Raw genomic sequence first — 12,437 nt, forward strand, 5'->3', positions numbered from 1 at the left:
TTGCACTAACTACTGTATATACTGGCACTTACACCCACATAGTTTGGCAGCTGGGTCTGTTTGCCCTGTTTACTTGAGTAAGTGGGCAGACACTCGGAGAAAAAAGAAAAAAAACGTATCTCACAAGAAAAGAGAAAAAGACGGAGCCGCTGCTTTTTCTATAACTAAAAAACAACCATCCCACTTCTGTGCTGGAGCATGTGATGCAACATTTTGAGTATTTCATCCACGTGGAGCTGAAGGAGAAGGGGTCGTGAATCCTCGTCATTAACTTGACTTGATTTTTACCGTGCGCTTTTGCGCTTTACGCACGGGGCTGTGGATAACTCATTAAGACAATCGGACGAGATTTGATGGTGATGAATGTTCTATGAGCTAAATAAGTAAACAGCCCACTTTTCCCCTTGCCTGTAGATTTCCTCCATAGTATAACTCAATACCTTTGACGGGGCATTCTTAAGAGCAAAGTGAATTTTATCACATGGTTTTACCCAGACAAGTTATGAAGCAGTCTCTGGAAGGTATGTCAGTGTGAATTTAGAAGCTAGTGTGATCCTGTGTGCCGTTGCTGAGACTCCTGACTGCTCATTCCCCTCACACCCTTTTCCTCAGGGTGTGATTATAGGTGAGGATGACACACACACACACACACACACACACACACACACACACACACACACACACACACACACACACACACACACACACACACACACACACACAGCAGACTGACTGCATGCATGAAACAAAATAATTTTAGGGTTATATCATGCCAATGAAAAACAATTATGCAATAGGTTCAATTATTAAACAGCCATAGTGGGAAAATAATGTGTGCTCAGCAGAAGAGAACAGACACACAGAGTAGGAGAAAAAGGAGAAAGAAAGGATCAATAGTAGTATTGTTGCTGAGAGCAAGTAAAGGCGTGGTAGATTGATGACACTTCTCTTATGTCAAATAATTGTTTCCCCACTCTAACAGTTACACAAGTATTACGCCCCGGCCCACACATCCTGCGTCTACCTCTGGAGTGTGTCTGCGTCTGTTACTACTGCTTCTCTCTCTCTCTGTTGTTGGCCACACATGCAACATCTCAGCTGCTGCTTCAGCGCTGCTCCTAAAAGACCTGTCTTTCTACATAGAGTTCTCCTTTAATAGACCTAAATACACACACACATAGTGCAAAGACACATCACAAACTCTTCTAAAGATTAAATCCATTGTGTCAAACCCTGTTTTGTCACAACTAAATTGCCTGAAGTATTTTCATTATTACTGTGCACCTTTTGCCTGTCTGGATTAATATTTCCTACGCACATAATTAGGATTCATAGTTAACAATGTATGCATAACTTTGTTGTAACTGTAACTCATTGATAGGAGCCAATTCTGAAGCTCTACAACACCTTAATTTGCTGCATTGATTACATTTTTCTTTTGTGACTTGGGTGGCAAAAAGTCCCTCTTGTTTTAGTTCTGTTTTGGTCTGTTTTATGTAGTAGCAGTAGCATGTAGTGTACAGTGATTGTTTCACAGGTAATTAGGAAATGCTGGGTCATTGTTGTTGTCACTGAGGTTTGAGCTCGTTTGTCTACAAAACAACACATGGACAGTGGATGAGTTTCAAACATTACAGGGAGGATGTTACAGGCTGAGCTGTTATATGATGTGTCAGAGTTGACAGTTACACACCCACAACATGACGGTAAACAACTGGTTGTACTGAGCTGTCCTCTTACTAATTTTCAGTCAGACATCTTTATATTCCATTAATGTCACAATCTTATGTCAGACAGCTCTGATGAATTGTATGTTAACATCACTTTGTATTAATAACTATTTTAGTACTGTTTTTAGAAGACCAAACAAGCACACCGAGACCTTGTTGAAGAGGATATCTTGGTGCGCTTCCAAAGCAAACTCCGGCACGGTCTATTTGTGGTGAGAACGTATTTTTGGACTAAACGAGTTCCCATAGCCTATGCATTATGGGATAATAAAGACGACCTACCTACTTCCTGGACATTGTTTCTGTAGTTTTCCAGCATGGAAATTCTGACCAATCCTAGAGCGGTTGAGGAACTACGTTATTGCTCCGCCCAAGTCACATCTGACCAATTGGCAATGAATGACAAGAACGTTCCCACATTGCAAATGCCGCTGCATTTGGTTTCACCTCACGAACTGATTTGAACTGATCTGTTTACATTGTGAACAGTTCTGTCCGAACCCAGCTTGTAAAATGAATGATCAGGCAACAAAGGCACATATAAGGAACTTTATTTATTTAGGAATTATTTTGCATCTACATTTATTGATACTCTGTTTATAGATTCATTATAATCAGGACTATGATGACAATATCAATCTTCAAAATAAACTTTCAGCCTCATAGAAACAGATATGTAATAAAAGGTAACATATTATCTAGTCTTTAGTCACACCGGGGACCCATATTAAACCCATAATATGTTAAAAAACATTTAAAGTACAATGTGTGTGTAGAATGTCTATTTGTCTTTAGTAGTAGGTACCGGATAACAAACAAAGATCATATAATGAAGACTGAAAATAGGGCTAGAATACTACTGTCACAACAATAAGCTTTTTACAACCGTTTTTATTTCATTCCTGGGTGAGGGAAGTCACGTTAAGTTGTCTGGAAGAAAAGTGCAAAATTCACTGCACTCTTTAGGAATCAAATGACCCATGTTGGCCCAATTATCTCTCTTATCGTTTTCGTTCAATACATACTCAACTCCTTGTAGCGTGGCATTCTGGTTGCTGGATTGAAAGTGGTCCTCATAGATTTTTTCCCCCCGTAGTTGAGACATCACAGATACACTTCACAATCCATCAAGTGCATCGGCCGGAAAATAACAAAATGAGATGGACACTGAAATACATAAAAAGTCAGATTTTTTTTTGCTCACTTTCCTCAAACAAACAATGGTAACAGAGTTCCTTTTTCTCGAATCTATGATACATAATTGTCTTGGTACACAGGGTATGTATGACCATGGTCTCACATCAACATCACTTAAATTATCTAATTTATTGTTATTCCACAGTATACACTTTTCACATTTTAACTTAACTCAGTCAGTTTAGTGAAGCAGCAGTATCTCCTTAGGACAGTAGACAAGGAGAGCCTAACCCTTTACTTGACATACTTGGAACTATGGTGTGTTAATGCTGCCAACGTTGATCCAGTGGTATGGTATTTGTGAACCCTATCAATGATTACTCATAGGCTGATACAGTGTGGATGCAAGAAGTAGTCTATTTGGGCAGTAGTTTGGACTCATCGCTCATAATGTCACTAGAAGAGATTGGGAAAGGGGCACTCAGCCATTTGGAAAGTGTTTTTTTCTGGTGGTTGGACTATTGCTTCATTAATATTGAAAGATGGAACTGGAAGGTAGTTGTCTACCCTGGGGCTGAGTGGAGCTTCTTCTCCTCTTTCACATAACATATTGTCTTTTAATCCACTGTTAATATAAAAATATTGATTAGGCTTGAAGTACCAGACTGGAGTCAGTCACTATGTCTGGCCGATAGCCCTGACACATGCTTCCTGTATATCCAAATGACCGACTAGACAGAATATACTGTATATTACACACATCTAGAAATAAGACGATTGGAGCATAACCATTATCACATTGATCAAGCATTAAACAGGAAAGTGTGGCAGGTGTGTGAATTGAAAACGTCATATTCATACTGGGTATGTTGATTGTGCTTCATTTTCTAAAAGTTTTTCCCCCTTCCATCATCCCCTAAGATTAAAGACCTGTGCTCCGACCAGTATCAGCTGCTGTCGTCAATCACATAATGAATAATCCACTTTAGACCGAGATGTTAATCCAGAATTAGTCCATATGGGTGGGGGTAAGATCAGTCCTTCATCCATCATTAGACAGCTCTTTTTCAGATGCCTTCTGGATCACTGACAGATTGGTAATGCGTCCTGGCCGCGCGGGGCCGAGGTTTGCTGCTTTGGGCTGAATATGATTGCTGGATGTTCTGATTGAATTGTCAAGGGGAGGAGTGACTGCTGTCTCATTTCCGGCCCCTGTGGGACATGGCTGTGTCCTCTCCATCCATCACAGGCTGAGCCGCCCCTCGTCTTTCTCTGCCAAAAGCTGGGACTCCCTGGTGGGGACAGAGGGCACAACTACCCACTGTCCATTTCTATAACATCTAAACCTATTCTACAACTATTGTTTTTTATTTTGTAACACATCATGGCTGCCTTTTTAAAAGTGTGGTAAGCGATCCGGGAGAATGTTTGTTGACAAAATCCCTTTTTGTCAAAATCAGTGAATATCTGCTCACAATCTGCTAGGAGGAGATATTTACTGTTTCTGACAAAAAATAGATTTTGTCAACAAACATTCTCCAGAATCACTTACCACACCTTTAAGTCTTTCACTATGCCATCCAGTGTCCTCAGTGTTCCCAGAGGACTCCTGTAGCCCTTTTCCAGTGCTTGTCTGGGGCTCGTTAGGGTCAGTTGCATGAGTCCCCCCTCTCTCTCAGTGACACACTAGTCTCTTACCTGTAAACAGGCCGACTTTCAGATGCTATCGGGCGTCGCTCTGGGGAGCAGGATGTTTACAAGGTGGCTAGAGAACAGCAACAACAAAGATGCAGTGCAGACCGTTCACTGTCAACTTGTAATTCGCCACTGCTACCAGCCCCTGTCCCTCCCATCTCTCCCCAATGTGCCTGCAGTTATATTGAGTGGAGGAACAAAACTGGCTCCTTGCAATAACTCCACTTTAAAATGAAAAAGATCACATTGTCGCTGTCTAGCGTAAACCTAGTATCTCCTTTCTTGCCCCCCATAATCGGTGATATTGGTAACACTGCATGTCTGTGTCCGTTTCTTTTTTCTTTTTAGTATTATTAACCAATGAAAAGTATTAAAAAGAGCTTTTGAATTGACGAAGCAGAGTTAATTTGTTTTCCTGAACCATTTTGGAGATACAAGGTTTTTGGCTGTCAGCGAGGACATTATACAGTCTAAAGATGCAGTAGATTAAAATGTGTCAGGTATCATCAGGTGCCTTAGCTGTATTCATTGTGTTTCTATGATTCCGCAGCGGTAATTCCCTGGCCCGTCTGCAGCCTCTCAGGCAGTTTGGGTGTGGTATTTTTCTGCTGAATTGATGGTTGTCCTCCAGGCTAACACTTTTAGGGCTACTAATGGCTTTTCTATTGCCTTGTGTGCTCTCTCTCCATTCTGTTAGCTAAAGTCTGAGGCTGCCTCATCCCGACACCAGCTAATGCATTAACACACCCAGCCCTCTGTGACAGATGAGTCCACCTTTCTAATACATTCACAGTCACCGGCAGCACTTCCCTATATAACCCTTACATACAGTATAGTACAGTAGTAACCATTTGCTTAAATAATGTTATATCAAAACAATGTACATAGCTATTTCAGTTTAATTAAGAAGCATAGGGCTGAATAAAAAAAATGCTCCTCTTCTGAACAATATGTATACTGCAATATCAATTATTAATATAGATAGATATTCTTATACCTACATTTAAGATATACAGGTTGTACATTGCATTTAGCTACCATTTAGCTCAAAGCACTTTTGTGCTTTGAGCTAAATGGTAGCGTCACTTGACACAATGACAATTGGTTACAGCAGATAAATACTCTTAATTAGTACTTTTAGCAGCAACAATTTGGAAATTGGTGTTTTACTAAATGAGCTGTCCAACTGTTTTCCTTAGAACAAATCAGGCTTTCTGTTCTAAAGTGGGTAGACCATTAATGAGAGGGTACGTGGTTCGATCCCCAACATGGATTGAAGTGTCTATAAATTGCTGCCAATGTGTGTGGGTGTGAGAAGAAAAAAGGTCAAATGACTGTAATATAATAGAGCGTCATCTTAGAGGGGGGAATCCATTTCAGACAGCTCTCTCAAGCTCTTCCCGGTACACTATTTACAACATCCTTAAATTATTTTTATAGAAGCTGAGCCTGTGCACAGACTCTTATGTAGCCTACTTATTGTTAGTGTGAGGAAGACATCTGCTTTGAATAGGAGAGTGAGAGTGGCTGGGAAACAGCAGGTGTTCAAGAAGCACAGACACAATGTTCATTTAATAAACTTTAAAATTATAAAGTTGGATTTCCAAATCCTTTTCACTGTATTTTTCATTCTTTGCCATCTCCCCCTCAACCAATTATTGAACTACTTTTCCAGCTATTTTTACATTCATATTAATGATGCGTCAAACTATTTTGCCTCTTGTTTTATTAATACTTATGTATTTGAATGACTCAGACAAAAGAAGAATTACTGTGTGTGGACCTTGTTTTAATTTGTCCTTGTTTTTTGTATTTTAATCTAGATCCCTTCCCCTGGCACTGTACCATTAGCTCTTGCTTTTTTAACAACCGGTCTGGTTCTTTTTTTCTTCTGCAACTCTGTTGTGCACGTTGACTCCTTGGCGTAATCTTTTAATGAGTACTGCCTTTCAGCGCTGGATAAATTGGTCCTTATTAAAACTAGGCCATTTCTTTTGATACATTTCCCCCCTGTAGATAAACGACAATAGTTGCTCTCTCAAGCAGAAGAGTGGAGAGCTTGTGGAGCTAACTACTTCTTTCTAAATCTTGCGTCTTACATTTGGCATACTCAACAACATTTTACTGGACATTGTTGTTCATTTTGTTATTACTATCACCTGCTGTTTTGATGGTGAGTTAAATGACATCAGATCAAATATCTTCCTCTCCCTAACCCCCCTCATCTCATCTCCTGCTTTTTTTTTCTAAAGCACTCTTTTTATTTTTATTTTTTATTTAACCTTTATTTAACCAGGAAAGTCCCATTGAGATTAACAACCTCTTTTTCAAGGGAGTCCTGGCCAAGAGGCAGCAACAAGTTACATGTTCACTCACAATAATACACTCACAACATAGACCAAAATTAAAATAATAAAAAGCTGTTATCAAATAAAATCAGATTTTTTTTTTTCAATTAAAATAATAAAAACAGTTCCAAGTAAATTAAAAATCATAAAAAACAACTACAAGTAAAAGAGGTGGTCTGAAATGCTCTCAGCTTAGATTTAAAAGCGTTCAAAGAAATCATTTCGGTTAATTTAAAATCTTTTTGTAGCCAGTTCCATGTGGTGGGAGCAGAATGGATGAAAGACCTTTTTCCTAATTCTGTGCGTGCAAATGGAACTGACAGAAGCATCTGATTGTTTGAACGCAGATTGTGAGAAGCAACACTTTTCTGTGTGATTAAGTTACAAATATAGGAGGGAAGTAGCCCTAACATGGCCTTATAAATAAAAGTGCACCAGTGTCCCAGCCTTCTGGTGGACAAAGAGGGCCAACCCACTCGAGAATACAAGTCACAGTGATGGGTCAGGGCTCCACAATTAGTAATGAACCTCAGAGAAGCATGATAAACAGCATCAATCTTACATAGACATTTAGCTGAGGCATTCATATACATCAGGTCTCCATAATCTAAACTGGATAAAAACGTTGCAGTGACAAGCCGCTTCTTTACCTCAAAAGAAAAACAAAATTTGTTCCTGTAGAAGAAACCCAATTTGAGTTTCAGTTTCTTCACAAGATTATCAATATGGGGTTTGAAGGAAAGGGAGTCATCAATCAACACACCAAGATATTTGTACATACGAACCACCTCTATGACATACTCACTCTAATTTCTTACCAACATGGAAACCTCCTCTAGCCCTTTGATATCTTACCTACATCTCTGTTTAGAGATGCATTTGGCTCTATTGTGCTTTTGTATACTCAACAACTCTGGTTGTATCTGTGCTATTGCAACATGTTGTCATTCATCCTCTTCTCCAAAAATCTCACGACCCTTCTCTCTAGCCCTATGCATAATTGCAGGCCTATCCCCAAATAGAACATACCTTTTGACAAGTTTCATTCTCCTTTCGGCCAGTTGCACTCAACCAAACACTTCACATCTTCTTATACTCAGTCCAGCCTTAAAGCTAATGGATTGATTCACATTGTGACCTCAGGAATATCCGATTAGTGTACCAGAAACAAAAGGTTTTGTGTAGGGGGGGAGGGTATTGTTCTCAAACAAGCGGGCCCTCACATCAAAGCAACCTATGTATGCCATCTTTACAGTAACATAGAACGTGTATATATGACCTGTGTGTTATTCTGCCTCCTCTATAAGATGTATTCCACGTGGAAATGAATGCACGTGTCTGGCAGCAGCCCTGTAGCTGCACACTTGCTTTGATGCTAGTTCGATCTGCCTTCAGATTCTTGCATGCCATACCGTATGTTAGCATTTCACCCTCTAATTAGGCTAAATAATACCTCTATTGTGGAGAGCAATTATCAAATCTATGGATGGCTGCTAAATGAGGATTTAACACACGCACTACTGAATGATATAGCAAAGGCATCACAATGGGTTTTCAGTAAATGAGTGCCTTGCCCAGCAATCAAATTGATTATCCCAAAGTTATAAAGTGAATGTGAGTGCCCCGTTGTAAAGAATTCTGTAAACATTAACACAGTAGAAAGGCCTCAGGCAGGGTAGAAGTCACAATGGGGAGAGCTTGAGCTTTCAACAGCAAACCTCAGACGCACGCACACACACACACACACACGCGCGCGCGCACACACACACACACACACACACACACACGCTCACACACCCACAAATACACAAACACACACCTCTCCTGTACACCAACGTCAATACCCATTTTGTCTTGGATTTGCTAAAGGGAACCTGTGATTGGACAGTAGAGACAGAGTAAAGTGAGAATAGTGTCCATTATGTCCGTGAAGCCTGGCAGTTTTCCCCCTTTAGTCTCACAGCTTAATGTGAGGCAAATACGGCTCAGCACTTTGTGCCCATCCGCATTTACTGTATGTGATTATGGGTCTTGGAGGTATAGAAGTTCTCTCCTGACCATCAAAATGTAAAGCCACTTTGCATTGTTCAGTATGTCAGCACAAATTGTTGTGTCTGTCTGTCTGTCTGTCTGTCTGTCTGTCTGTCTGTCTGTCTGTCTGTCTGTCTGTCTGTCTGTCTTTGTTGATAAATTGTTATATATGGCTATATTCAAGTATGTTGAAAATGTACCATGACAATACCCACCCCTACATGCAAATACACCTGCAGTTAGGGATGGGTGTGTTGTTATGCCTCATCACTCGACAAACTTTTGTTTTACTGAAAATACTTCTCAGCAAATGCACTATTTCCTCCTCTTTGTGTAACGCTGGCTTAAATCTATAGTGACTAGTATGTGATTTGGAATGTAGACTTAATATTTCTGAGCTTTATTAGGTTTCTGAGCTTTATGTCTTCCGTAGTAACAAATGGCCTTGGTAGCTGGGGCCACAGGCAGAGAACGGAAACACTTACACAGCTTACACTTTGTTGGTGTTGGTCTTTTAATGGGATTTGTTGGAAATAAGAAAAATATACAAATTTTTTTAGCTGTTCTTTTAAAAATAAAATGACACATTTTCCTGTTTTGTGCCTCTGTGTGTCTTGTGTCCTCAGGCCAACGATGCCTCAGGGAACACTTGGAACTGGCTGTACTTCATTCCCCTCATCATCATCGGCTCCTTCTTCATGCTCAACCTGGTCCTAGGTGTGCTGTCAGGGTGAGTACACAGTGTGTGGCAGTCAGCTCAAATCAGCTGTTTAACACATTTTCTTTTACATTTTTACAAAGATTTGTATCGATCTTCCATTGTCCTGTGATGGCTGTCTTTGTTTTAAGATAATAAAAAGAAATTAGAAACCTTTGCCTTTTTATCTTCCAATAGTAATCTTTGCTCTCAGCCATAGTGACTCATAAAGCATTACAGCTAAATATTGCAAGTATTTTACATTTGCTCCCCTCTAAGGGAGCTAAACTGATTTATCACTCAAATTTACACATTTCCCATTAATTCAGGATGTTTCCTAGAAATGGGCATTAGCAGAATTTTTTCAAGACAAAGGGCAGTGAAAATATGATTGTTTTAAAAAAAAGTTGTCATATGGCTCACTTTACCCCAGCTGTGGGGTAAACTGATCCACTTACTTTTTCCACTCTGAAACTACCATAACAACACATATTGTAACAGTAAGAATCCTGAAAGCTAGCCACACATTCCAGAACTAATGTCGGACTAGTAAAAGAATGATGGGGTTTGGTCAATTAAGCAAAGCAAATTTTCTAACACTTGAAAGTAACTCTGAACAAAATCAAATACAACATATTATAATTCAAAAGGTTTTAATACGATTCAAATGAAAGATAGAACCAGTTATATTAGAACACAGTATGGGGGTCAGAACACAGGACCCTTAGAGCCAGCTAGTGTCTGGAGGCCAAAGCATAGGAAAATCAGAACCAGCGAGAACAGCCTGGGACTCAGAACACAGGAGAAGACCCAACTGGATTATAACATCAGCCTGTCATACTCTACAACTAGGCCTACTCTACATTCCAGCCCTGAAGGTTACAGGGACAGATGATAAGGTGCTCTTTCCGTGTGGTTGCCCCAGGTCGTCTTCCTGGTGTATTTCCTTGGCATGATGGCTTTTCTACAATGTGTATGACATTAAAATAAAGGACATGTCATGTAATATTACATTAAAATATGTTTAAGACTAAACTTAACTTGTGCCTCATGGTGGGGGAAAGTGAGACAGTGGCTCACTTTCCCCCACAGCGTTTGGCTCACTTTCCCCCACCACCACAATTTGAGAAAAAACTACCTCTCTTAGCATTTCAGGCTAATCTTCAGTTATCAGCATCACATGGTTTCATTTGTTGGTAGTTCATCAACACGTATGCTAGAAGTTTTTCTACGTGAATACATTTGCTTTGGCACAACAGTTGATTAAGTTGACAGCAAGAACATTTACTTTTACATGCAAAATACCTATTTTGGTGAAAAAACATGCTTACCAAAGCACCATGAGGTCTTCTTTTTCAGGGCCATGGGGAAATGAGAGGGGCTTGAAAACATATATCTCACATGACCACAAATGTTTTCCGTTGCCTAGATACAGGGGGTGGCTCACATTACCCGATGCCTCAGATTCCCCTGTTCTCCCCTATATATAATATTATATTGCGCTTAAAACTTACATTATATGGAACATTACTTAGGCCAATCAATATCCCCAAAAATTATTAGCAATTATTTTTCCACTTGCACTACTACTACTAGTTCTACTCATTTATGTAATGCACATACATTTTAGTAGTCACTGGATCAATGCTTCCAAATTCAAGCCTCGTTTCCTGCTGATCAGGAGAAAGTAATCTATGCTATGCAGCACCAAAGATCTTATCCAATTGGAGGCAGCGTTTCCCACATTACCCCTATCATGTCGTACCTATCATAGGGACTGTGAAGCCCACTGAGGCAAATGTCTATTTGTGATATTGGGCTATACACATACAACTGATTTGATTTGATTTAAATTTAGGCGAGGATTTTGTTAAACTTTTGTCGGTATATATGTTTAAAAAAAATAAATAAAAAATTATAAAATTTTCATATTTTCCACCCGTTCACAAACCTTCTGTTGTTCATACAGAGAGAAACAGACTGAAGCTTCTGAAGGCAGGTATAGCCTTTAGCCTCCCCTGTGGTTATCTGTTTCCGTGCTCTCTCCACAGCAGTTGTCAGATGGCTTTAAAGTAACGTGGCTGGTGGAAGGTCACTGGTTCTGTGTGGTAGGGACGTGTCATTGTTTAAAGGCCAGGATCTGAGCTTCAGGGGCAGGCAGGAGAGCAGAGGCACGGGAGGTTCCCAGCGGGAGGTTGGCCCTGTTTACTGTGGACTGGGCAGACTGGCATAAGATGCTGGCTGTGATCAAAGTTGAACCCCCTCAACTGCCTATTTTGAAACCTCCTCTGCAACCGGCAACACAAACAACTATGAGGGGACCTGCATCCGGACATTATGCAGACCTCTACGGCCAAAAAGAGAGATAAAAAGACACACATTCAGAGAGAGAGAGAGAAAGCGAATAAGAGCCTTTTTTATATGTATAGTCTGGGGTATTTAACTTTAATAGAGTCATCATCAGTGACTTTATTAGGCTGACTTCATCTAACACCGCAGCGCGCATTGTGCCAGCTGAAACTCCTCTAAAAGGGAAGAGAACATAGAGTCTATCTCAGTTTAATATCATGACTTTTAAAGCAACAAATGACTTGCTTTAACCCATTGATGACGGCTGCTGCGCGATGCCACATTGGCTCTCCTGCCTGATGCTGCATTGCGCAGCATTATTACTTTATCTAATTTTCATGGCATTCCCAGCATAGAATGCACTGTCATTGGTTCAAATACACATGAGGTGGGTTTTGTTGATTTTTTTAAGACCACGTGACCACCCAAAAGTTGTGTGGTTTGCCGAAA

At 40.1% G+C, this 12,437-nt stretch overlaps 1 protein-coding gene across 1 annotated transcript in view; it reads left to right on the plus strand.

Moving 5' to 3' along the window:
- Positions 1–12,437, plus strand: part of cacna1ba (calcium channel, voltage-dependent, N type, alpha 1B subunit, a) — a gene marked incomplete at both ends in the record, with an annotated part of 119,839 nt that overhangs the window by 45,845 nt on the left and 61,557 nt on the right. Inside the window, one exon of the mRNA XM_080048645.1 lies at positions 9,568–9,671. Coding sequence (XP_079904771.1) covers positions 9,568–9,671 — 104 coding nt within the window. The remainder of the gene's footprint in view (positions 1–9,567; positions 9,672–12,437) is intronic.

Source organism: Ammodytes marinus, assembly GCF_949987685.1.
Source record: "Ammodytes marinus genome assembly, chromosome: 2".
Classification (NCBI taxonomy): domain Eukaryota; kingdom Metazoa; phylum Chordata; class Actinopteri; order Uranoscopiformes; family Ammodytidae; genus Ammodytes; species Ammodytes marinus.